Source organism: Dryobates pubescens, chromosome 25, assembly GCF_014839835.1.
Source record: "Dryobates pubescens isolate bDryPub1 chromosome 25, bDryPub1.pri, whole genome shotgun sequence".
Lineage (NCBI taxonomy): Eukaryota > Metazoa > Chordata > Aves > Piciformes > Picidae > Dryobates > Dryobates pubescens.
Genome location: NC_071636.1, coordinates 6,019,047 through 6,043,637, shown reverse-complemented (window position 1 = coordinate 6,043,637; position 24,591 = coordinate 6,019,047). Strand labels below are relative to the sequence as shown.

General features: G+C 50.8%; 1 protein-coding gene across 1 annotated transcript; it reads right to left on the bottom strand.

The window, feature by feature from the left end:
• Positions 1-1,394: 1,394 nt before the first annotated feature.
• Positions 1,395-24,356, bottom strand: FOXN4 (forkhead box N4). The gene is made up of 10 exons (XM_054173115.1): positions 24,289-24,356; positions 23,626-23,711; positions 8,415-8,578; positions 7,781-7,896; positions 7,570-7,683; positions 6,737-6,864; positions 5,060-5,156; positions 4,759-4,966; positions 3,092-3,469; positions 1,395-1,971 (listed from the first exon to the last, which is right to left on the bottom strand). The coding sequence occupies exons 2-10, from the start codon at positions 23,706-23,708 to the stop codon at positions 1,724-1,726; spliced, it is 1,536 nt and encodes a 511-aa protein (XP_054029090.1). The 5' UTR covers positions 23,709-23,711; positions 24,289-24,356; the 3' UTR covers positions 1,395-1,723.
• Positions 24,357-24,591: the final 235 nt, after the last annotated feature.

Sequence of the window (24,591 nt, the reverse complement as noted above, 5' to 3'; positions counted from 1 at the left end):
ATCCATCCTGAAGTGGTTGCTCCTTCCATCCTGAAGTGGTTGCTCCCTCCCATCTTCAGGTGCTTGCTCCCTAGCTCTACAGCTATTTCACCATTACCAAGTACAAAGCAGGGCTTGGGAATGCAAAGAGCCCTGTTGGAATCATCTTGACTTGGTTAATTAAGAAGGAAAGCTGATCATGACTCATTCTGCAACAGTCACACTAGTCAGTCTCTGCCTTATTTTTAACCCCCCCCCAAGGAGTTTCACAGTGTCAAAAGTGCTTCTTTGAGGGCAAAGGAGTGTCAGGTGGGTGATGCAGGTGGTGGCCTGGTGGCTGGTGAATAATTTAGTGTGTGTAAAGCAGGTTTCCTGCAGCACCTTCAGCTCAGGTTACAGAATTCCTCTCCCCAACAATAAATATAAATAAATTTACACACAGTAACACTGCCTCTAGCACACAGACAGACAGACAGACAGACAGGAGCACCAGACACAGGGCTAGAAACACCTCTAAGCTGCTTCAAAATCCTACAAAACAACAGGCAGAATTCCTAAACTCTTCTAGCCAGGGATCAGTTCAGTCAGTGGAACCACTTCCCCCACAGGGTCAGGACTTTGTTCTTAATCCTAGCTCTCTGCTCTGGGTTGGATTTTTCCTTTGCAGTGGTTTTTGTTGGGTTTTATTTCCCCCCCTCCCTCCCCCCCTCCTTTTTCTTACCTCAGAACAATAAATTAACAAGAGTTACATCAGGGTTAGTGGTGCCAGTGTCCCCAGAAACCACCCTCAGTGGCAGCACTTATTTGGCAACTGAAGAAAGGCAGACACAGAAGGTCCATGATCAACCATCTGGGGCTCCAGCTGGGCTGCTGAGCAGCCTTGTTGGGTGGTGTTGGCTTCTGTGTAGGTGGTGACCAAGCAGCATCCCCATGAAAGCCCAGATCACAGTGCTAAATATTTACCTAAACTGGATTATTTGTACCTCAGTTAACCTCTAGTGGAAGCTGCTGCTGAGTGAAGCCTTCCAGATCCTTCTCAGTTAAGCTCTAGTGGAAGTTGCTGCTGAGGGAAGCCTTCCAGATCCTTCTCAGTTAAGCTCTAGTGGAAGTTGCTGCTGAGGGAAGCCTTCCAGATCCTTCTCAGTTAAGCTCTAGTGGAAGTTGCTGCTGAGGGAAGCCTTCCAGATCCTTCTCAGTTAAGCTCTAGTGGAAGTTGCTGCTGAGGGAAGCCTTCCAGATCCTTCTCAGTTAAGCTCTAGTGGAAGTTGCTGCTGAGGGAAGCCTTCCAGATCCTTCTCAGTTAAGCTCTAGTGGAAGTTGCTGCTGAGTGAAGCCTTCCAGATCCTTCTCAGTTAAGCTCTAGTGGAAGTTCCTGCTGAATGAAGCCTTCCAGATCCTTCTCAGTTAAGCTCTAGTGGAAGTTGCTGCTGAGTGAAGCCTTCCAGATCCTTCTCAGTTAAGCTCTAGTGGAAGTTGCTGCTGAGGGAAGCCTTCCAGATCCTGCTCAGACCTCACCAGTCCTGCACACAAAGCATCCATGCCCCTTCCTCAGTCTTGCCATGGGTGAAAGTGGTTCTTCTCACCACAGTTTGATTTCTTTTTGGCATCAACGTGCTGTGTCCCAGGCAGCAGCCACCAGGTTCCAGGCATCTGCGGGAGGAGCTCTTTGCTTGCTTTCAGGCTGGACTTTAACTGCTGGGAGAACCTGGCCCTTGAGTCAGGGGTCCAGGGAAGGGTGCAAAGCTCAGAGCAGAGCAATGGGTTTGTTGCCTTGGTTCATGTACTGAGCTGCTGCCACGTTGTCCAGTGTTGTGTAGGTGGTGTACAGGCCGGTGACCTGCAAGTCTGAGAAGGAGTGGTCGCTGCCGCTGGAGACAGGCGTGAGGCCAGGGGTGCCCAGGTCACAGTCTGAGAGGTGGAGTGGGGAGTTGCTGAAGGCCCCCAGGGTGTCCAGGCTGAAGCTGTCATCTTTCATTTCCTCCCATATGTTACCTGTAAAAGATATAACTCTGGTCACAGCAGAATGTCCAACCCACCAAGGCATGGTGTGTGCGGGGCTCAGGCCAGCACTGAAGGGCTTAGGAGCAGGGCTCCTGGAGGGTGGGAAGAGGACACAGCCCCAGGCTGCACCAGGGGAGGTTTAGGCTGGATGTTAGGAAGAAGTTCTTCCCACAAAGAGAGATTGGCCATTGGGATGTGCTGCCCAGGGAGGTGGTGGAGTCTCCATCACTGGAGGTGTTTAGGAAGAGCCTGGTGAGGCACTTGGTGCCATGGTTTAGTTGATTAGATGGTGTTGGGTGATAGGTTGGACTGGATGATCTCAAAGGTCTCTTCCAACCTGATCTATTCCATTCCATTCCATTCCATTCCATTCCATTCCATTCCATTCCATTCCATTCCATTCCATTCCATTCCATTCCATTCCACTCTATCCTAATGCAAGAGTGTCTGTTCCCACCAGATTCTCTGTTCCAGTAGGAGCTCAGCCCTTTCTGGGCAGCAGAGAATCACAGAATGGTTTGGGTTGGGAGGGACCTTAAAGATTATCTAGTTCCAATTCCTCTGCCATGGGCAGGGACACCTTCCACTAGACCAGGTTGCTCGAGGCCTTGTCCAACCTGGCCTTGAACACCTCCAGGGAGGGGACATCCACAGCCTCCCTGGGCATCTATCTACCATGTGCTAACCAGGAACCCAGGGGACTGCACTAGGCACCACCATGAGCCAGGGAAGTTCTCCTTTTACAGAAGGCAGGAGTAGATCTGTGGTTTCCCATGGGCAGACAGATGTGGTGTCCCAGAGTCAGCTGGCTGGGCATCTCAGCCTGCATCTACTGCAGTGCCTGCACCATCATGGGATGGTTGATTTGTTGTCCCATCTGCCCTGCAGGGCAGAAATGCACCAAGGAAGAGCAGGGAATGGGTTTGGTTGGAAGAGACCTTTTAGGATCATCAAGGCCAACCATTAATGCAGAGGGCAGCACCCAACACAAGTGTTTCTCTCAGTTACATCCCAGCCCAGAGCATCCTGCTGAGCACCCTGGTTATGTACTCAGTGACTGCACCACCCCATCAGGCACGCCCTCCCCTCCCCCAGCTCCCTTCTCCTGTACCTTGCAATGCAAAATCCATAATGCTCGGGTCGAGGGCATCCACCTCTGCGTTGATGTCTGCTGTCACATTGAGGAACTCTGCACGGCCCAGGGGGTGGTGGGGCAGAGGGCTGTGGCTCATGTCAGGCAGGGTATGGAGAGGAGGAGTCTGTGCCGGCGCCGGTGAGTCCGGGGCGATGCGAGCCTGGGCCTGGAGCTGGTGGTGCAGGGGGAGGGGCTGCAGCGAGAGCGTCATGATGGGCTGGGGCTGCAGCTGCGACATGGAGATTCGGCCCTGGCCTCCGGCCAGGTGGCTCAGGGTGGGCACCTCGGGCTCTGCCTGCTTGCTGGGCCGCCTGCAGCTCTCGGGTCTGTCAGTGATCAGCTTGTCCAGCTCCTCTGCACCAGCCAGACCCGTTCCCAAGGGAGAAAAGAGAGAGTTGGACTCATTTGGGCCCTTGCAGGGCCCGGCCAAGGCATGTCACAAGGGAGGATGGCCGCGGGCTCTTGCCATAAAACTGAGCAGTGGCTGTCACCATACGAGGTGCAGACAGGAGGCAGAGAAGTGCCACCTGCTTCCCTGCCCTCAGCCCTTACCCTCCTCCCCTTCCATGGCTACCCCTGATGGAGCTAAAGAAATGATCACATAGAAACAGGGAACTGCTTAGTTTGGAAGAGACCTTTAAGACCATTCAGTCCAATCACTAACCCAGCACTGCCAGGTCACCACTCAACTTCAGCACCACATCTCCACAGCTTTCACAGAATCACAGAGTGGCAGGGGCTGGAAGGGACCTCGAGAGATCATCCAGTCCAAGCCCCCTGCCACAGCAGGAGCACCTAGAGCAGGTCACCCAGGAACATATCCAGGTGGGCCTTGAATATCTCCAGAGAGGGAGACTCCACAACCCCCCTGGGCAGCCTCTTCCAGTGCTCCACCACCCTCACAGAGTTATTGGCCATTGGAATGTGCTGCCTAGAGAGGTGGTGGAGTCCCCATCACTGGAGGTGTTTAAGAAGAACCTGGATGAGGCACTTGGTTTAGTTGATTAGATGGTGTTGGGTGATAGGTTGGACTTGATGATCGCAAAGGTCTTTTCCAACCTGGTCTATTCTATTTCATTTCTATTTCTATTTCTATTCTATTTCTATTCTATTCTATTCTATTCTATTCTATTCTATTCTATTCTATTCTATTCTATTCTATTCTATTCTATTCTATTCCATCCCATCCCATCCCATTCCATCCCATCCCATCCCATCCCATCCCATCCCATCCCATCCCATCCCATCCCATTCCATCCCATTCCATTCCATTCCATTCCATTCCATTCCATTCCATTTCCATTCCAGATGTGGCCTCACTAGGGCAGAGTAGAGGGGGAGGAGAACCTCCTCCAGCCTGGTGGCCACACTCTTTCTCATGCCCAGCGAGAGACCATTGACTTTCTTGGCCGTGAAAGCACATTGCTGGCTCATGGGCAGCGTCTCGTTCCTCAGCACTCCCAGGTCTTTCTCTGCAGAGCTGCTTCCTACCAGGTCAGCCCCTTGCCCATACAGGTGCAGAGGTTTCTTCCTCCCCAGGGGCAGGACCCCACTAATCAATGAAGGTCGATGCCATCCCCTCCAAACCCCCCCTTCCCACCCTCGCCTCTCTTGCACACACCAGAGCCCGATATAAGCCCTACCTGGGTTAGCCATGCTCCTGTGAATGGCAGCCAAGTCCTTCCTCTTCCACTTCTGCATCTCCTCCTCCATCTTCTCAATCTTGGCAGGGTTGAGGGCCCAGAGGCAGCCCTTGCGTGAGGTGCCGCTCAGCTTGTTCTCCACCTTCTCGAAGCACTTGTTCAGGGAGAGGTTGTGGCGCACGGAGTTCTTCCAGCCGTCAGGGGCTGTCTGGAAGGCGCAGAGGGATGAAAGGAGAGCGAAATGAGCCATGAAGAAAGTGGTTTGTGGTGTTCTGCTTGCACCTTTCGGGTGCTGGAGTACCTTGAAGTAGGGGAAGTGCTCCTTCATGAAGCTGTAGATCTCACTGACTGGGAGGCTGCCTGTTTTGCTGTTCTTCAGAGCCATGGCAATCAAACAGCTACAGGGCAGAGAAGGAGGAGAAATCACAACACACTGCACACATGTGGCCACCAGGCCTCCTTCTGCTCATCCCTGCTGCCCCTCAGGGGCAGCTTCCACAGAACTCAGGGTGGTCATTCTGCCCCTGTGCACAGCACTGGTTAGGCCACACCTGGAGTCCTGTGTCCAGTTCTGGGCCCCTCAGCTAAGGAAAGATGTTGAGCTGCTGGAAGGTGTCCAGAGAAGGGCAACAAAGCTGGGGAGGGGTCTGGAGCACAGCCCTGTGAGGAGAGGCTGAGGGAGCTGGGGTTGCTTAACCTGGAGAAGAGGAGGCTCAGAGGAGACCTTCTTGCTCTCTCCAACTCCTCGAAGGGAGGTTGTAGCCAGGTGGGGGTTGGTCTCTTCTCCCAGGCACCCAGCACCATAACAAGAGGACACAATCTCAAGCTGTGCCAGGGGAGGTTCAGGCTGGATGTTAGGAAGAAATTCTTCATAGAGGGAGTGATTGGCCATTGGAATGTGCTGCCCAGGGAGGTGGTGGAGTCACCATCACTGGAGGTGTTTAGGAGGAGCTTGGATGAGGCACTTGGTGCCATGGTTTAGTTGATTAGATGGTGTTGGGTGATAGGTTGGACTGGATGATCTCAAAGGTCTTTTCCAACCTGGTTTATTCTATTCTATTCTATTCTATTCTATTCTATTCCATTCCATTCCATTCCATTCCATTCCATTCCATTCCATTCTATTCTATTCTATTCTATTCTATTCTATTCTATTCTATTCTATTCCATTCCATTCCATTCCATTCCATTCCATTCCATTCCATTCCATTCTTTATGTTCCTTCAGAAGGAATCAACCACTCTTGTGCTATTCTCAGCACAAGGGCCTGGACCTGTTGGAGTGAGTTCAGAGGAGGCTCCAGCAATGATCACAGACTCATAGAATTGTTTGGGTTGGAAAAGCTCTCCGAGATCACCAAGTCCAACCACCAACCCAACACCACCCTGCTCACTGAAGCATGTCCCAAAGTGCCACTGCCACACATTTCTCAAACACCTCCAGGGATAGGGACTTCACCACCTCCCTGGGCAGCTTGTTCCAGTGCCAATGATCTGAGTGCTGGAAGCCCTCTGCTGTGAGGCCAGGCTGAGAGAGTTGGGGCTGTTCAGCCTGGAGAAGAGAAGGCTCCAGGGAGGCCTCTGGTGACCTTTCAGTACTTAAAGGGGCTGAGCAGAAAGCTGGGGCCAGGCTTTTGAGCAGGGCCTCTTGTGACAAGGCAAGGGGTGATGGTTTAAACTAAAAGAGGTAGATTCAGACTGGAGAGAAGGAAGAAATTTTTTATTCTGAGGCTGGTGAGACACTGGCCCAAGCTGCCCAGAAAGGTGGTGGATGATGCTCCATCCCTGGAACCACTCCAGGTCAGGTTGGTTGGGGGCTCAGAGCACCCTGCTCTAGTGGGGGGATGCTCCTGTTGACAGCAAAGGGGCTGAGATAGATGAAGTTCAAAGGTCTCTTCCCACCCAAAATCTTCTCTGGTTCTATGTTAGAGTCACCCAATGCAGGCTGTAGGCCACACACTGGTCCCCTCTCTGCTCACCTGTAGGAATAGATGGGTTTGGGGTAGTGCTTTGGATGCAGCTCTTGGGCAGAGTGAGGAGCCAGGCGTGGCTGGGAATAGTGAGGCTGAGTCCCATAGGATGGGTTGTAGATTGCTGCTGGGTTACACTGTGTGCAGAGGGGAGAGAAGGAGATGTCAGATGCAAAATGTCCACAGGTGTGTGGATTTAGGGGTGTTTTGTTGTTTTGTTTAAAAGGGTTCTAGAGATGACAATGGCAGGGACTGCAGGACAGGGTTCTGGGGATGATCATGGCAGGGACTGCAGGAGAGGGTTCTGGGGATGATCATGGCAGGGACTGCAGGAGAGGGTTCTGGGGATGATCATGGCAGGGACTGCAGGACAGGGTTCTGGGGATGATCATGGCAGGGACTGCAGGAGAGGGTTCTGGGGATGATCATGGCAGGGACTGCAGGAGAGGGCTCTGGGGATGATCATGGCAAGGACTGCAGGAGAGGGCTCTGGGGATGATCATGGCAAGGACTGCAGGACAGGGTTCTGGGGATGATCATGGCAGGGACTGCAAGAGAGGGCTCTGGGGATGATCATGGCAGGGACTGCAGGAGAGGGTTCTGGGGGTGATCATGGCAGGGACTGCAGGAGAGGGCTCTGGGGATGATCATGGCAGGGACTGCAGGAGAGGGTTCTGGGGGTGATCATGGCAGGGACTGCAGGAGAGGGCTCTGGGGATGATCATGGCAGGGACTGCAGGACAGGGTTCTGGGGTTGATCATGGCAGGGACTGCAAGACAGGGTTCTGGGGATGATCATGGCAAGGACTTGAAAACAGAGACTACAAGCAAATCAAAAGTACCTGTGGTGAGTTCTGTGCTAGAGCAAACACTTGCTGTGAGTGAGGAGGAGGAAAGAGCTGTTGCTGTGTTTGCAAACCAGGAGATGGCTGCCCACCCACAGCATACTGGCTCATCTGCTGAGATAAAGACAACAGACTTGTCAGTCTTGAAATCACCAACATCTTTTTCCTAAGAGGTGTTGCAATAGGCCACCAAGGTCCCTGCTCTTACATTTGATCCATGTGTTGAAAGAGAATTGAGTCCCAGGATTCCTTGTGGCAGGCTGGCCTGGACATGAATCATTGCTCCAGGTGCTCCTGTTGAGTGCATGTTGGTTGCCACAGGACCTGTGTTGGAGAAAGCAAAGGCAGTGAATGTTCACCCTTCAGAAAACAAGAGCAGACTTCTCTTCTCAGTCAATACAGTTGAACACAACTAAGCCCTGGAGTGGATAAGCCAGCAGTGTGCTCAGGTGGCCAAGAAGGCCAACAGCAGCCTATCCTATCCTATCCTATCCTATCCTATCCTATCCTATCCTATCCTATCCTATCCTATCCTATCCTATCCCACCCTACTCCATTCTATCCTATCCTATTCCATCCTGATCCATCCTACTCCATTCCATTCCATTCCATTCCAACTACACTGAGCAAAAAAGCCAGCTGGGTCCCACAGTCTGTGCTGACACTGCTGGGGACCTCTGCCTCTTGACACCAAGGGAATGGATTCAATAACAGAAGACAACAGGCCCCAGACCTTCTGAAAGGAAGCAAACTATGATGCAAAGGAGACCTCCTCATAGGAGAGCTAGTAGCCTGAGTAGGGTGTGTCAGTCAGAGCACTGCTGAAGATCCTAGCAGCTTACCTGTCTGCTGTAGCATGGCACTCTGGGCACCAAGGCTGAAGTCCATTCTTCCATTGGCCATCTGCTGTAGCCGAGGAACATCCACAGATGTCAGCCACGACAAGGACTGTAAGTCACTGGGGAGATCATCTTCACTCAGCTGGCAGGGGTCAGAAGCTAAGAGCCTGCAAAATAGCATGAGAGGTTAACAGAGAGCAGAGATGTTGCTACACTGGCTCTGGTAAGAGGGGAGGGGAATGGGATGCCAAAGCTCACGTTGGTCAGTGGGGGGAGGAACCCAGCAGGCTGGGATTCTGTCTGCAGAGCTCACCTGAGAGCTTTGGTTTCACAGCCAGCTGCTTCCTGCTGCCCTTTTCCTAACCACCTGTTCCTTCACAGGACTTGAAACACCTTGGTTAAGAGAACTTTTTGTGCACCATTTTTTTAGGGGATGAAGATACAAGAAGCCAGCAGAGAAGCTGCCTAGTACCCAAGCCAGAGCTGGCTCCTTGATCTCACCTGTGCCAGAAGTTTGCACTTGTTTGGCCTCAGTGCAGGAGCAACCTGCAGGACTTTTAACCTGACACTTTTGGATCAACCCTGACATGAGTGAGCAGCCAGCCCTGGGAGGAGCAACAGGTACAAACTGGAACCCAGGAGGTTCCACCTCAACATGAGGAAAGATTTCTTTGGTGTGAGAGTGCTGGAACCCTAGAGCAGGCTGCCCAGAGAGGTTGTGGAGGCTCATTCTCTGGAGACCCATCTGGATTTGTTCCTGTGTGACCTGCCCTAGGTGACCCTGCTTTGGCAGTGGGGTTGGACTTGATGATCTTCAGAAGTCCCTTCCAACCCCCATTATTCTATGACTCTGTGACTCTGTGATTCTGTGCCCAGCTCCTCAAAGACATGGCTGTGCTGCTGGCTTGAATCCCTGGAGAGGGCTTTTCCCAGCCACTACATCCTGCACAACAGGACAGGGGGCAATGGCTTGAAACTGGAGCAGGGGAGATTTTGGTTGGACAGTAGGAGCAAGCTCTTCCCAGTGAGGGTGGTGAGACACTGCAACAGGTTGTCCAGGGATGTGATTAAGACACACAGGAGGTGTTTAGGACGAGACTTGATGGGGTGTTTGGTGCCATGGTTTAGTTGATTAGATGGTGTTGGGTGATAGGTTGGACTGGATGATCTCAAAGGTCTCTTCCAACCTATTCTATTCTATTCTATTCTATTCTATTCCATTCCATTCCATTCCATTCCATTCCATTCCATTCCATTCCATTGGTGCCATGGGTTAGTTGTTTAGGTGGTGTTGGATTGGTTGATGGGTTGGACGCGATGATCTTGAAGGTCTCTTCCAACCTGGTCTATTCTATTCTATTCTATTCTATCCTATCCTATCCTATCCTATCCTATCCCATCCTATTCCATCAGATTTGCTATGGCCCTGGGCAGCCTCCTCTAGTTGGAGATGTCCCTGCAAGGGGGTTGGACAAGATGCTCTTTGAAGCTCCCTTCCAACCCAAAGCAATCTGTGAATCCCATCAGCGTGGATGGATAAGTACAGAGCTGCTGCTCAACCCAAACTTTACAGAGGGAACTCTTCCAGTCAGAGACAGGAAATGATTGAGACTTAACAAGGCACCAAGAAGCACAGGAGAGCATTTTGGAGGCAGCTGCTGACATACCAAAGGATCAGGATGAGAAGCTGGTGGCTGCACAGTAACAGCCAGCCTGCCTTTAGCAGCAAGCCCAGCAGGCACCCACGACAGGCTGCTTTTGGGTTAAAGCTCTGCTTCTGGCACATTCTCCATCCCATCTGTTTTGTTTCACTTCTGACAGAGGGTGTCATACAAAGCTGGGATACTGGAATGCAGTTACAGTGCTCAGAAAATCCTGTGTGATCAGAAGTCCCATTAAAGGCAAGGAAAGAGTTCTTGCAGAGGAAGGGCTAAACTGCTGTGACTTAAATGGCCTCAAGTTGCCCCAGGGGAGGTTTAGGCTGGACGTTAGAAGAAACTTCCTCACTGGAACAGGCTCCCCAGGGAGATGGTGGAACCCCCATCCCTGGAGGGCTTTCAAAGAGGCAGAGATGTGGTGCTGAGGGCCATGGTTTAGCACCAGCCTCGGCAGAGCTAGAGAATGGTTGGGCTGGATGAGCCTCAAGGGCTTGTCCCAATCAAAATGATCCTCTGATGCCTCACAAAGCAAAAGGCAAAACCACAAACCAAAAGGAAATCAAACAAAATGGGACACAAGGAAGCAGAGATGCCACAAGAGCTCAGTTGGTGACTTCAGCCCAGATACCTGAAGTGCTGGCACCAAAGCTCAGCACACTGGGCTGTGGCATCACCTGGACTTCTTTGGGTGATGTGCCAGCTCACATTCTGCAGACCTCTGCAGAACCTCACTGGTGTGCTGAGTCCTTTGAGCAGATCACTGAGTTCACTCCGTGCTCTTCTGGCTTTCTGTTTCAAAGACCCAGAGGTGTGGTGCTGAGGGGCATGGTTTGGCCCCAGCCTTGGCAGAGTCAGAGCATGGTTGGACTTGATGATCTTAAAGCTCTTTTCCAACCACAACACTTCTGTGATTCCATGTCAAACAGCAGTACAGAAGTGCTGGGGACCCCGAGGAGCAAAGCAGCAATTAGACCAGCTCAGGAAGCTCTCATTAGATACCCAGGATAAATCCAAAGGGATTCAGATCCAGGAAAACATCTTTCCCTTCCAGAATGACATAGTTTAGTTGGCTGTGGTTGATTTTGCTTTCAGAGCAAAGGCTTTAAGGAGCTCTCTTGGAGGTGTGTGAAAGGCAGCTGTGTGGCACTGGTGTGTGCTCGGTGCTGAATGAGGATGCAGGAGCCCATGAAACAAATCTGGGCTCTTGCTGCAGCATCTTTTCTGTTTTACAGGCTTCTAAATCAGCTTCAAAGGCTGAAGCAGAACTCTAGTGCCTGGCTGCTGTCAGCTCCTGCGCTCATGACTTCCAGAAACACGTCTCAAAGGCCCCTAAACTATTCTCTGGGAGCTCTTTAATGCAAAAGGCATATTGTTGATAAAAAGGCTTGGAAAGTAAGGAGAGGAGAGGGGAGAAGAGGGGAGAGGGGAGAAGAGGGGAGAGGGGAGAAGAGGGGAGAGGGGAGAAGAGGGGAGAGGGAAGAAGAGGGGAGAGGGAAGAAGAGGGGAGAGGGAAGAAGAGGGGAGAGGGAAGAAGAGGGGAGAGGAGGGGAGAAGAGGGGAGAGGAGGGGAGAAGAGGGGAGAAGTTTGGAAAGGAGAGGTTTGGAGGGGAAAGGAGAGGGAAGGGGAGGAGAGGGGGAAAAGGAGGGGAAAGAGGAGGGGAGAGGGCAGGGGAAAAGAAGAGGAGAGGGGAGAGGAGAAGAGTGGGAAGGGGAAGAGAAGAGGAGGGGGGAGAGGAGAGGAGAAGAGTGGGAAGAGGAAGAGAAGAGGAGAGGGGAGGGGAGAGGAGAGGAGAGGGGAGAGGAGAAGAGTGGGGAGGGGAAAAGGAGAGGGGGAAAGGAGAGGAGAGGGGGAAAGGAGAGGAGAGGGGGAAAGGAGAGGAGAGGGGGAAAGGAGAGGAGAGGGGGAAAGGAGAGGAGAGGGGGACAGGAGAAAGCCACTACACCTGAGCATGAGCCAAACCCTCAAATCCTAGCAAAAAGCCCCATCTTCCAACCCCTCTCCCAGCCTCCCCCCCAGGTTCCTTCCCTACTGTAGTTATAGGCCATAATTAGCATCACCATGGTTACCGCTCTTCAGTTATTTTGTCAAGCCTGCGACTTAAGGACAGAAAAAGCCTTATCAGGTGACGGCTCTCCCGGCCTGGAGATTGGCTGGATTGGAAGTAAACAGGAGCATTAAATGATTCGAAAACTGGGCAGGCTCATGTCAGTTTGCAACAGTTGGGTCCATTCGGGGGAAGCCGATAACTCATTGTGTGCCCAACGACCGCTGCCCGCTGGCACGTGGCCCCCATTGTTTTCCCCATTCTTGCTTAATTGTTGGGTTTTTCCCCTTCCCTTCCTCCCCCCACCCCCCACCCCCTTCCTCCTCTTTTTTTCCTTCTTCTATTTCCCGCCCCCCCCCCCCCCCCCCCCCCCCCGCCCCAAACTGCACATTAATCTGGCTGAATGACAGCCGACACACAACACGCATCCACATGCCATCTGGCACCCCCAGTCCCTGCCAGGCCGCCCAGACAAGTCAGCTTCCTTCAACAAACAACGGGGTCAGATGGGCGGCGAGGGTCAGCACCCACCGCACACGCCTCCTGTCAGCAGATGAATCCACCACATGCCCTCCCTGCTCCTCCCCACGGCAGAGCTGCTGGAGCCATCCGTGCTGCTGGGCTCAGCAGCCTGCCCCGGCCTTGGCTTCTCTTCTTTTCTTGTTTTTGCTCTCTACAACTCCCTGAAGGGAGGTTGGAGCCAGGGGGGGGTTGGGCTCTTCTCCCAGGCACCCAGCACCAGAACAAGAGGACACGGTCTCAAGCTGTGCCAGGGGAGGCTTAGGCTGGAGGTTAGGAAGAAGTTCTTCATAGAAAGAGAGATTGGCCATTGGAATGTGCTGCCCAGGGAGGTGGTGGGGTCACCATCACTGGAGGTGTGTAGGAAGAAACTGGATGGGGTGCTTGGTGCCATGGTTTAGTTGATTGGATGGTGTTGGGTGATAGGTTGCACTTGATGATCTCTGAGGTATTTTCCAACTTTGTCTATTCTATTCTATTTTATTCTATTCTATTCCATTCCATTCCATTCTATCCTATTCCATCCTACTCCATTCTATCCTATCCTAGCCTATTCCATCCTACTCCATTCTATCCTATCCTATCCTATTCCATCCTACTCCATTCTATTCTAGTCTATTCTATTCCATTCTATTCTAGTCCATTCCATTCTATCCTATCCTATCCTATCCTATCCTATCCTATCCTATCCTATCCCATCCTATCCCATCCTACTCCATTCTATCCTATCCTATCCTATCCTATCCCATCCTGATCCATCCTACTCCATTCTATTCTATTCTATTCCATTCCATTCCATTCCATTCCATTCCAGGTCTCTGCTTAGTGATCCCCCAAGACACGCTCCTTGAGGGGCTCTGGGAGTGGCTGGTGGTACCCTGGGCACAGCCGGCTGCCATCGGAAGCATGAGCTGCGAGTCACCTCCTTGCCCCTGCACCCTTCTCAGCACCCTTGTGGTGCAGGGCCATGAGGCTCCCTCCTTCTCACTGCAGATCCAAACGGGGCAAGGAATGGGGCTGAACTTTCAAGCTGATGGAACAGTCACAAAGGTCTGTTTTAAGCAGAGGAAAGGTGCAATAATCTTCAGCAACTCGACAGGTAGGTGAGCCAGCTCTTTCTCCATCAGGGTTCCTTCCCCAGCCCAGCATGGAAAGGCTGTTTGAGTCTGCAGTTCTTTTAAAACCACCTCTGGCTGTGCAGTTACACCTGGGTTTTGTCACAGAGTCACAGAATGGCTTGGTTGGGAATGGGCCTTAAAGATCATCCAGTTCAAATCCCCCTACGACATAGGCAGGGACACCTCCCCCTGGCCCAGGTTGCTCAAGGCTCCATCCAACCCGGCTCTGAACACTTCCAGGGTTGGAGCCTCCACACTAATAATGGTTTTGACAGTTGCCAGAATAACAGTGGGGGTGGGGGAAGGTGCATTATTTAATCAGAATGAAATCTTTCTCATTTAAGGCCTATTCTTCAGCTTGCCTTCAAAACCAACATGGCCATTTCATGTGCCTGCAGGATCGGTGAAACTGTTGCTGAACCTTAACAGCCAGAAATCAGAACCAGCAACTTACCAACCAGAACCAGGAACTTGAGAAGTGTCAGAAGTCAGAGACAAACTGAAACCTCAGTCTCAACCCCCCTTGAAAACTATGCCCATGAGATGTTTTAAATGCCCAGGTGGACTCTGCAGCACAACCCCCCAGCTTTTCTCACAGTGTGTCCTGCTTTAGGTGAAAACACCTTCCTCTAAGTGCCTCTGGAAAGAGCTCTCTGCACAGTAGCACCTAACACTTTCATCTCACAGGGTTCAAACTTCCAGACCTGAAAAGCTGCCTGTGCCCAGCCCACACCAGATACCTACAAATATCTGAGCACCTACTGCAATATGCTCTGGACTCTGATTCTCTTCCCCTCCCCCTCCCCTCCCTTCCTTTCATGTTTTTGGTCTCAGGTTTGAGGGTAAACCTCAGGAGTCAGCGATATTGTCTTTGGCTGAGTGTTCACAGCCCCTGGCACAATGGGGCCCTGTGGTAAAAGCAGCCATTTCCTTTCAGTGCATGTAAATGAGATAAATAGTGATAGGCTGTAATTAATGCAGGCCGCTGAAAATGTCCCCAGCTGCACGTTCCCCGAGGGCTGGCTGGTGCTCCAAACCCCCGGGAAGGGAAGGTTACACTCCCCCCCCCATCCCCCTCCCCAAACGTGTTGCAAACATGACATTATTCTTCAAGGTGTGGTGAAATGATGCAGCTGCCTTCTGACCCCTCTGCTGGCAAATCTCTGTAGGGCCAGCCTCCTGCTTCTCTCTGCTGCCAGCCTAGAGGGGCACCTGCAGCAGGAAGAGTCGCAGAATGGGCTGGCTTGGAAGGGACCTTCGAGATCAGCTGCTTCCAACCCACCTGCCTTGGGCAGGGACACCTTTCACCAGCCCAGGTTGCTCAAGGCCTCATCCATCCTGGCCTTGAACACCTCCAGGGAAGGGGCATCCACAATCCCCCTGGGCAACCTGTTCCAGTGTCTCCCCACCCTCACTGGAAGGAATTTTTTCCTGATCCCCAGTCTGAATCTCCCCTCTTCCAGCTCAAAGCCACCCCCCCTTGTCCTGTCAAAAGTCCCTCCCCAGCTCTTCTTCAGTCTCCTTCAGGTACTGGAAGGCTGCTCTAAGGTCTCCCTAGAGCCTTCTCCTCTCCAGGCTGAACAGCCCCAACTCTTGCAGCCTGTCTCCATAGGACACACAGTACTGAGGATTTAAGCCCCCTCTATGTACCAGAGGTTGTTGGACTCCTGGGAAAAGTGCCCTGAGAGCTGTCATAGGTGACACAGAAATGCCCAGTGGTCACATTAGTCTTTGCTATCTGCTCCAGCAGGTTGTGCCCAAAATATTTATCTAATCAGGGCAACAGATCTTGGCCACCAGCCAGTCAGTGCAAAGTTTACTTTTCCAGACTCAGGAAAGACACCCCCTGGAATGAAACCCCCCTTCCAGATCTCCCAGCACTGAGCTCCAGACCTTCCTGCCTGCAGCTATGGAGAAACTGGGCTCCTGCTCTGGTTGCAGGTCTGACTGAGCTCACTAGAGCTCAGCAGTGCAAAAGCATCCATTAGAATCACAGAAACATTCAGGTTGGGAAAGACCCTCAGGGTCACCAAGTCCTACTCTACAAGGTTTACCCTTAAACCATAGCCCCAAGCACCACATCCAAACGACCCTTAAACACATCCAGGGTTGTATGTACCTAAAGGTATCTTTACTTTCCCCCCCTGCCCCCTCTTAAGTACATCTTGTTGGCACAGGAATGAAATTCATTACTGGCATAACCTTGTGGGAATCCACAGCCAACATCAGAGCTGATTTGAATCTATATTCATAGATCTAGCTTCACCTTCTTCCCTCAACATGAGCTGTTGTAATGAGCTGGATCTTGAGCAGCTCAGAAACCACTCTCAGCCACTAGTTAGTGGATAGCTCTAATGCCTTCCTATGGTGAACTGCTCACTGGAGACTCTAGGAGCCATCTCTCCAACAACATCATAGTCTGCCAGACAAGTTTCTAAGGCTAAAGGAAAGCTCAGCATGCCTTAAAATACTTTCTCTCCAGACAGTTTAGGCAGCCACTGGGTGTTGCAGTTTATGGTAACATTTGCAGAGCTCCAGACTTCTCTGCACATTGCACCATTCACACCTCAGAGGACTCTGCTTGTTTGCTCTACACTCTGTCCCTACAAGACATAAAGCACTCAAACTGGCTGATGATGGAGAGTGAGTCCAGCCTTGGAAGTGTTCAAAGCCAGGCTGGATGGGGCTTGGAGCAACGTGACTACTAGAAGGTGTCCCTAGCCCATGGCAGGGGGGTTGGAACCAGATGATGATTAAGATCTCTTCCAGTCCATTCTATGAATCCAATGCTGCAGGTTCTCTGAAAGGGATTAGTGTGTGGTGGCAACTCCTTGTTACCTCTGTTCTAAACAGAACATTGTGGTTGCACTTGGCAGATTCAATTTCAACCACAGCCTTAAGAAGTCTCTCCCTCAATGGATGATTTCTATCTATACCATTGCCACCACTGGCATCTGAGCTTTTTGCCTGTGCTTAAGTCATGCAACTGCTCCATGAGCAATCTGGGCTGAGAGCTTCTTAATGAGCTGTTTGCAGTGGTTTAGCCAGTGGGGGTGACAACTGAACAGGAAGAGTCCCAAGAGAAACTCTTCTCGAGGGGGTGATGAGAAACTGTTTTCTTTTGTCTGGGATTGCATAAGGTCCTTGGAACAACTGTGGTGATTCCTCCTGTGTGAGGCAGCACAAGGAAAAGACTTCTGTGTTGTGACTCTTCAGCTGTCTCCATGAGGAGAGGGATTCTCTGCTATACTGAAGGAGTCACCTTCACCAGCTCTTTTTGTTCCTCCCTCCATCTGCACTGTTCCTTCCCTCTATGCACCTCTCTTTCCACCTCCTTCCCTTGCAGGTGCTTTCCCCTGCACTGGGTTCTGTTTTCCAGACTCACTTCTCCTCCTGGGTCCTGCACCAGCTCCTCTCCTGCTTTAGGCAGCAGCTCTCACTGCTTCAGGCAGCAGCTCTCACTGCTTCTAGGCAGTGATTCCTCTTTGCCTCTTGAAGACACACCACTAATCCAGCCCCTAGCCACCAGCCCACCTTTCTGCTCTGTGTCCTCAAGCTCTTTGAGTATTTGCTGGCCTTGCTGGAATTAAGAAGACACATTAGAGACAAGAGAAATTCCAGGGACAACCAGAAAAGTCCCTCCTCAGCCACAGCTCAAGAAACGATGGAAAAAGCAAACAACACAATTACCCTGTCAGGTGTTGCTGTTCTCCTCCCTTACATCCTGGCTCAGAAGAGATGATTGTCCAAACCCCTTCTGCAAGGTACTTAGAGCTAAACAGAACAGGCTGCAGATGTGCTCCTGGAGACTTTTATACATTTCAGCTCCAAGTTTCACAACCTCTCATTGCATCATTTTGGTAGGAGATGAAGGGGAACTGAATTACAGGTGACCTAGATGGTTTGCTTAAGCCCAAGAGGAAGTTAGCAGCAGTGTCAGCACCCGGCTCCCAGCTCCCTGCTCTGCTTAACCCACACGACCATCCCTGGGTTTGGGTCTTCCCAGTGCAGCCAGTACCAACTCTGACATCTGATTTATTCCCCAAAGAGCTCTGAGTAATGTCACAACAAGCTTCTACTTGATGCAAAAGCATCACACAGCATCACAGTGTACTAGAGGTTGGAAGGGATATCTTGTAATGTCTGGCACTGCAGGTATGAACACCAGGAGGGATGTCTACCTGGAAAGCTGTTTTGGCACTGTTTGTTAGCACTGGACAGATTCACCTGCCTGGACTTGCAGAGCTATTTACTCCAGGGTACAACTGTGCTGTACTTCCTGAAGGGAGGTTGTAGCCAGGTGGGGGTTGGGCTCTTCTCCCAGGCACCCAGCACCAGAACAAGAGGACACAGTCTCAAGCTGTGCCAGGGGAGGTTTAGGCTGGATGTCAGGAAGAAGTTCTTCCCACAAAGAGAGACTGGCCATTGGAATGTGCTGCCCAGGGAGGTGGTGGAGTCACCACCCCTGGAGGTGTTTAAGAAAAGCCTGGATGAGGCAGTTGGTGCCAGGGTTTAGTTGATTGGATGGTGTTGGGTGATAGGTTGGACTTGATGATCTCAAAGGTCTTTTCCAACCTGGTCTATTCTATTCTATTCTATTCTATTCTATTCTATTCTATTCTATTCTATTCTATTCTATTCTATTCCATTCCATTCCATTCCATTCCATTCCATTCCAACTGGGAATAGAAAACAGACTACTTTGGGGGGTGCACTGTTGTAGGGACCCATCCTACTTGCACCAGCTGCTGCAACCTTGCAGCGATTCTGCTTTCCACACAGATTTAAATGGGTTAAATAAGAGCAGTGTGACACAAGGGAGATCTCCTAGGGGGGCTGAAAAGGTCCAAATTCCTTGCTTTCACCTGGAGGTCAAGCACCATTTCTGAGGTAAAGCCTGCTCTAGGTGACCCTGCTTTGGCAGGGGGGGGCTGGACTCAATCATCTCCAGAGGTCCCTTCCAACCCCTCCCATTCTATGATTGGCTTCAGGCCAACAAGCCTGGGAAGCCTGCAAGGTACTGCCTTGGTACAAAGCAGCCCTTCCCATCTCTGCCTGTAACTGCAGGACAGTTTGAGGAGCAAGGGCCACAATTTTTTATTAATAGTGATTAGCACATTTCAGTTGAGCTAATCCACTTAAATCAATCCACAGTGACCTGAGTTTGGCTGATTTCCTAGGAGGTTTCTCACATTTCCCCCCACACACACACTTTGGTGAAGGAATGAAGCCACTACTGTGAGGAAATTCCTCCCACATATCAAGCTCTTCTCTCACTCCCTGTCAGACACATCTGGTGTCAAGGGAATGGACACACTGATGTTTTCTTCAGGCACAATTCTGCTTTCCTAAGTTATACATTTGTGCAGAAATGTCCTACCTGCAAGCTTCCAGGCTCCATCCAGCTGCATTTGTGCAGCTCCTGCAACCTCCCAGCCCCCATCCAGCCCTCTCTAGTGGTGACAGGCAGGAGCCATGAGCTGCAGCTTGCTCTCCAGAAAGCAAAAGTCCAAACCAGGTATGAGACCATCACTTAGGAGAGCTCCAGTGTTGTGGTTGCCATAGAGAGGCTGTTTAGTCTGGAGAGGAGAAGGCTGAGGGGGGGATTTGATAAATGTTCATAAATACCTGAGGGCTGGGGGTCAGGAAGGAAGGGACAGGGACAGCCTCTGCTCACTTGTGTCCTGGGATAGGACAAGGAACAGTGGATGGAAACTCCAGCACAGGAGGTTCCACCTCAACATGAGGAAGAACTTCTTCACTGTGATGGTTCCAGAGCCCTGGAGCAGGCTGCCCAGAGAGGTTGTGGAGTCTCCTCCTCTGGAGCCTTTCCATCCCTGTCTGGATGTGTTCCTGTGTGACCTGTGCTGGATTCTCTGGTCCTGCTCTGGCAGGGGGGTTGGACTTGATGACCTTCAGAGGTCCCTTCCAACCCCTAACATCCTCTGATCCTGTGATCCATGGCCATTTGCAAACTGGAATTAAGATAGGGATTTCCCACCTTTTCCACCACAGTCATGCAGGCACATCCTGAATGTGCTTTATGTGCCTGTGTATCCTAACATGATCTTACACTAAATTGTGCCAGCATGAAGTCCTTATTAAAGCTGCAACTCAATCATAAAGTCATTAGCTAAAATTTAGTCCATTTATTTGAGGTCTTGGGTGACAGCTTGGACTTGCTGATCTTTGAGGTCTTTGCCAACCTTGTTGCTTCTATGACATCAATTGATGCAGACCAACTTTTGTATCAGTCAGAATGGGGTGAAGGAGGATTTAGTCTACTAGTATCTTGGATAACTAATGATTAAGGGGCAACTCTGGATCAAAAAGATGCCTATTTAAAACTTAATTCCTCTTTAAGTGACTAGAAAATGCATTTCAAGGCCCTCAAAATCCTGCCTAAGGCTTCTATCCACTGGAAATACTCATATAAAAGAACAGAAGCATGGTCCTCAGGCAAAACAGGGAGCTGCAAAACAGGAAGGTGATCTTGGGCTAGCTTTCCCTCTTAAGCAGTGCTGTTTCTTCAGGTGGAATTATACATTTGAGTTATTTCTTTCCAAATGGAGCTGCCACACCATTAGCTGGAGGGTTGATTTGATTCCTTTAGTTTGGATTTGGTTTTCACAGATGCCAAATAATCCATAGCCAGTTGCTCTTTGCCTCCCTTCTAATGGCCTGGGTTTGGTGTCAGGATTTATTCTATTTAATAAATGCCATACAGCTGGATCTGGTTTAGGAACAGGACAGTCCCTGAGAGAAACAAGCCTGCTGCTGCATTTGAAAGCCAAGAACACTGCATTAGGATAATACTGAACCTTCTTTGGGAGAGAACTTTCACACCTGCAAGTGTTTCTGCAGGCCCACCCTGGCCTGGCATCTCCCTCCCTGGGCTTGCTCCTGCTCATGCCCCTGCATGTGAAATCCCACTCTGCACATGTGTCCATCACAGTAAATCCTCTGCACTGGCTTTGCCTGTTAAATCAAATTGTCCTGCAGGAGGACAGGTTGCAGATGTCAATTAACAAACAACCCAGAAAAACCACTTGAAGACCACAGCACTGAAGAACCTTGTTCCTCAGAGACCAGCTCCAAGCCCACTTAAGACCACGAGTGAGCAGCCTTTCAGTTGCCTCCTACAATTTACCATGGCTTACATAGCTTTGTGCTGAAATAACCACAAGCCCACCACTGCACAGCAAACTCAGAGCCTGCCTATTGCTTGGATTTCATCATTTGCACTGATTCTTCATTGTCATGAACAAGAATAAAGTGTTAAGGGCTTAAAAAAACCCCCCATCCCAGTCTGATACAGTTCTCTGCTCTCATTCCCTGAAAGGCACAATGATCTCATGAGAAACATTTGCTTCTACTAGAGTCAGGAATATAGTGAAGGTAGAGGAATATATTGAAGAGCAAGAGGAACCTGCTCACATCAAGGATGACTTTGCATTGGTAGCCAGGCAGTGACAGCACCATGAAAATACAGGCACTGGAGAGGATGTGATGGCTCTTAATCATTCCTGGCTAGCTTGATGGTTTAGAGCCCACAGCTGCATTGGTGGAAGAGATATTCCTGCCTCAAATCATTTCATCACAGTGCCAACGGTCCCTGGACTTTGCAGAGCTGCCTAATCCTCATCATGACTCTATTTGCTAAGTCAGATTTACTGTGGCTGCATTCAATCCAGAGAATTCCAAGGTCTGCTAACCCCAGGGATTTTTATCCAGTAAAAAAAAAAATAATCAGGAGGTAAAAGGGGGGGGGAGGAAAAAAAAATCCCATAAAAATTCAAACTGTCAGCATAAGCTGGATGAAAACTCCTGGGTATTTGCTGAGCTGATCCCCTGCTTACACAGCCACAGCTCCCTCCCCTCTCAGCATTCCCTCCTCACAGGAAAGCCCAGTCTCCTCCAAGTCCAACTGTCCCATTGAAAGATTCCAAGTGAGACAGAAGAGTATTCTCAGCACAGCCCCAGCCTCCCACTCACTAATTGGAGGCCATTCCCCATTTTGTGGAGCCTTGATGCTCCCCCATGGAGAACTCAGGACTGTGGGTTCCAGCCTTGGACTGTGGTGACAGCAGGAGAGTAAACAGAGCTGATAGAATTTGACAGGTCTATTCTTTTCTTAAAATCATTCAGTCCAAAAGATTTTCTTTTACATAATCCAAAGTGTTTTCTCATGAAGTGGGACAAATACTGCTCTGCATTTATGGTGCAGTTCAGACTTTATGCATTTTTATCAGAACTGGCCACTGTTAAAGGAGGTCAAATAATTCATTTTGAAGCTTAAGTCTTAAAGAAAATCACAAGTGGGTTAAAAAAAACCCAAACCCCAAACCAACTTTAAGAGCAGGGGGTGGGGGGGGGTGTGGGGTGTGTGGATCTCTGAGTTCAAAATGTTTAGCAGAGAGAGAATTGAAAGTAGTTTTTAAAAGCAGCTGACTTCAGAATAAAAGAAGAACTCCTTACAACTCCTTTGCTGGCAGTAAGAGAATTCTTATCTTTCTCCCCCCACACACAAAAAAAGAGTGAGGAGGTGGAGGGTTGGTTTTTTTTTTCCCAGCAGCTAAGAGCTGAAGAATAGTTCTCTCCAGTAAATAATGATGATAAAAAAAGGCTCTTTGTTAAGGTGGTTACATCCTTCAGGGCACTGAAGATACAGACTTTAAGCACCCAGAGTCTCACTCCCCTCCCTTCCCCCTCCCCCCCCCCCCTTTCCCCACCCTTCATTAAATACTGAAGGATTTCTTCCCAAATATTTACACAGGGCCACAAAACCGGCGAGAGCAAACAGGGCTTTCAGAGGCAGCAGAAACAAGAGTGCCACAAACCTTCTGCCGCAGCGCCTTCAGCCACTAGAACAAATCACTTGTTGAGCTGCGAGGGGCTGCGGGGCAGCCTTTGCATTTTGAACAGAGAGAGGCTTGCAGGCAGAATACCTGCAGCAGCAGCAGCAGCAGCAGCAGCAGCCTCCCCCCCCCCAGAAACGGGGCTGGGAGGGAGGCGAAGAGTCTCTCCCCTCCTCATTTTAAGCCCAGAAAAGAATGATTTAGATAGATATAGATATAGATATAGATATATAATTCCTCCCCCCCCCCCTGGCAGCACTGGATCCTGTCCTGCTCTCCTGTATTTCTTGGCACTTTTGCTTCGTGTTGACAAGATGTAACCTAATTTAACCCAGCAATCCATGCAGACCTTAGCCCGGGACTGCCAAGGACACTTTGAAAGTGATAAAGGGGTGCGTGGCGGGATAGGTAAAGCATCAAAGGCCCTGGACAAACCCAGGTTTGTTCCCACCACTATTAGGAGACCTTTGACATGGCAGTGCTTTGGAGTACGACAGAGGGACTTGTTCTAATGAAAAGCTCTTCTAGAGTCTATTGCACTTGGTTTAGTCTCTCCATGACTGCTCCGTAACAATGCAAAACGGGATCTGAAAGGGAACTTTTAAAGTAATTATTATTTAAGAGGGATAACCTTCTCTGGCAACACTCAGACAGCAGAAAGAGCTTCCTGGCAGGTCAACCCAAGGCTTTGAAGGGGGTATTATCCCTATTATCAAATAGTTTCATATCAAAATACTTTAAACAGGGCTGCTTCTAAGTAGAGTAATGCCTCCTAACACCGGCTGCCAGCTCGGACATCGAATTGGAAGAGGAGAAATAACGCAAATGAACTTTAAAAAGAAACTAAAAAGCAGTGGATTTCTACATTATAAAGTTTTGTGGTTTTTTTTTTTTCCCCCTCCTTTTTTCTTTTCTTTTCTTTTTTTTTTTTTTCTTTTCTTTCTTTTTTTAGGAAATAATGAAGGGAAAAAAACAACACCCCAGCAGTTCGGCTGTGAAATGGATAAACGCCTCACCTGTACTCCTGGGAAGGGTGGTGGTTTTGCCCTGAATTCCTAAGGATTCCTGACATTATGGACGGGATATCGTTTTCTATCATCTCCTTGGGGGAAAAAAAAAGCAAAGCAAGAGAAGAGCAGAGGGAGAAGCGGGTGAGCAGCAGTAGCTATCCAGCACTTCAGCAGCCCGCAGAACCCAACTAGAACCCAGGGCTAAAGGCAAGGGGAGCCCAGTTTATACCACCTCTCTCCCTCCAGCCGCACTGCTTTTACACGGGCCAGGCAACAGGGCAAAAGGTTTCACAGGAGCAGTAATAATAATAACAGCTCGAAATGGGAACCTTGCAGGGTCTCCGTGGAGCATCTCCCCCACGGTGGGGCAGTTTGGCTGTCGGGAGGCTTGTCGGTACTGGGAGAACTGGGGAACGCTCCGGTTTTGGAGCTCCTCTTAAACTCCCCCAAGAGCATCCGCGGAGCATCTGGGGACAAGTTGCTGCGGGGCAGCGCTCAAAGCGCCCTCAGAGGAAGGGGGGCAGCTCGGGGAGGACCCAGCCCCGCTGCCCGCGGAGCCGCTCCGGAGCCCCCCGCGGCAACCGGCCGGTAACGAAGGAGGATCCCCCGCATCCCACCGCCCCCCGACCTCCCGCACCCAGAGCTTCTTTCCTGGCTCCTTTCACAAACCTGGCGGGCCGGGGCCCGGGGGCCCGGCCGGAGCTCCGCGGCGGGGTGTCCCTCTGAGGGCAGGGAGAAAGGGAAGGGGTCGGAGCTGGCCCTGAGGGGAGGGGGACGGAGCCGGTGGCGGTGGCGGGTCGGCGGCGGTCTCCAGCCCGGTTTTAAATTTCCCTCTCAGGAGCTGTCCAGCCTGGAGCATGCGCGGCCGGGGGCCGCCCGCAGGGTCAGGGCCGGGGCAGGGCCGGGGGAAAGCGGCGTTTGCCGGTAGCCGCCGCCCCCTGCTCCCTACCGGGCCCGCCCCGTTATACAGCC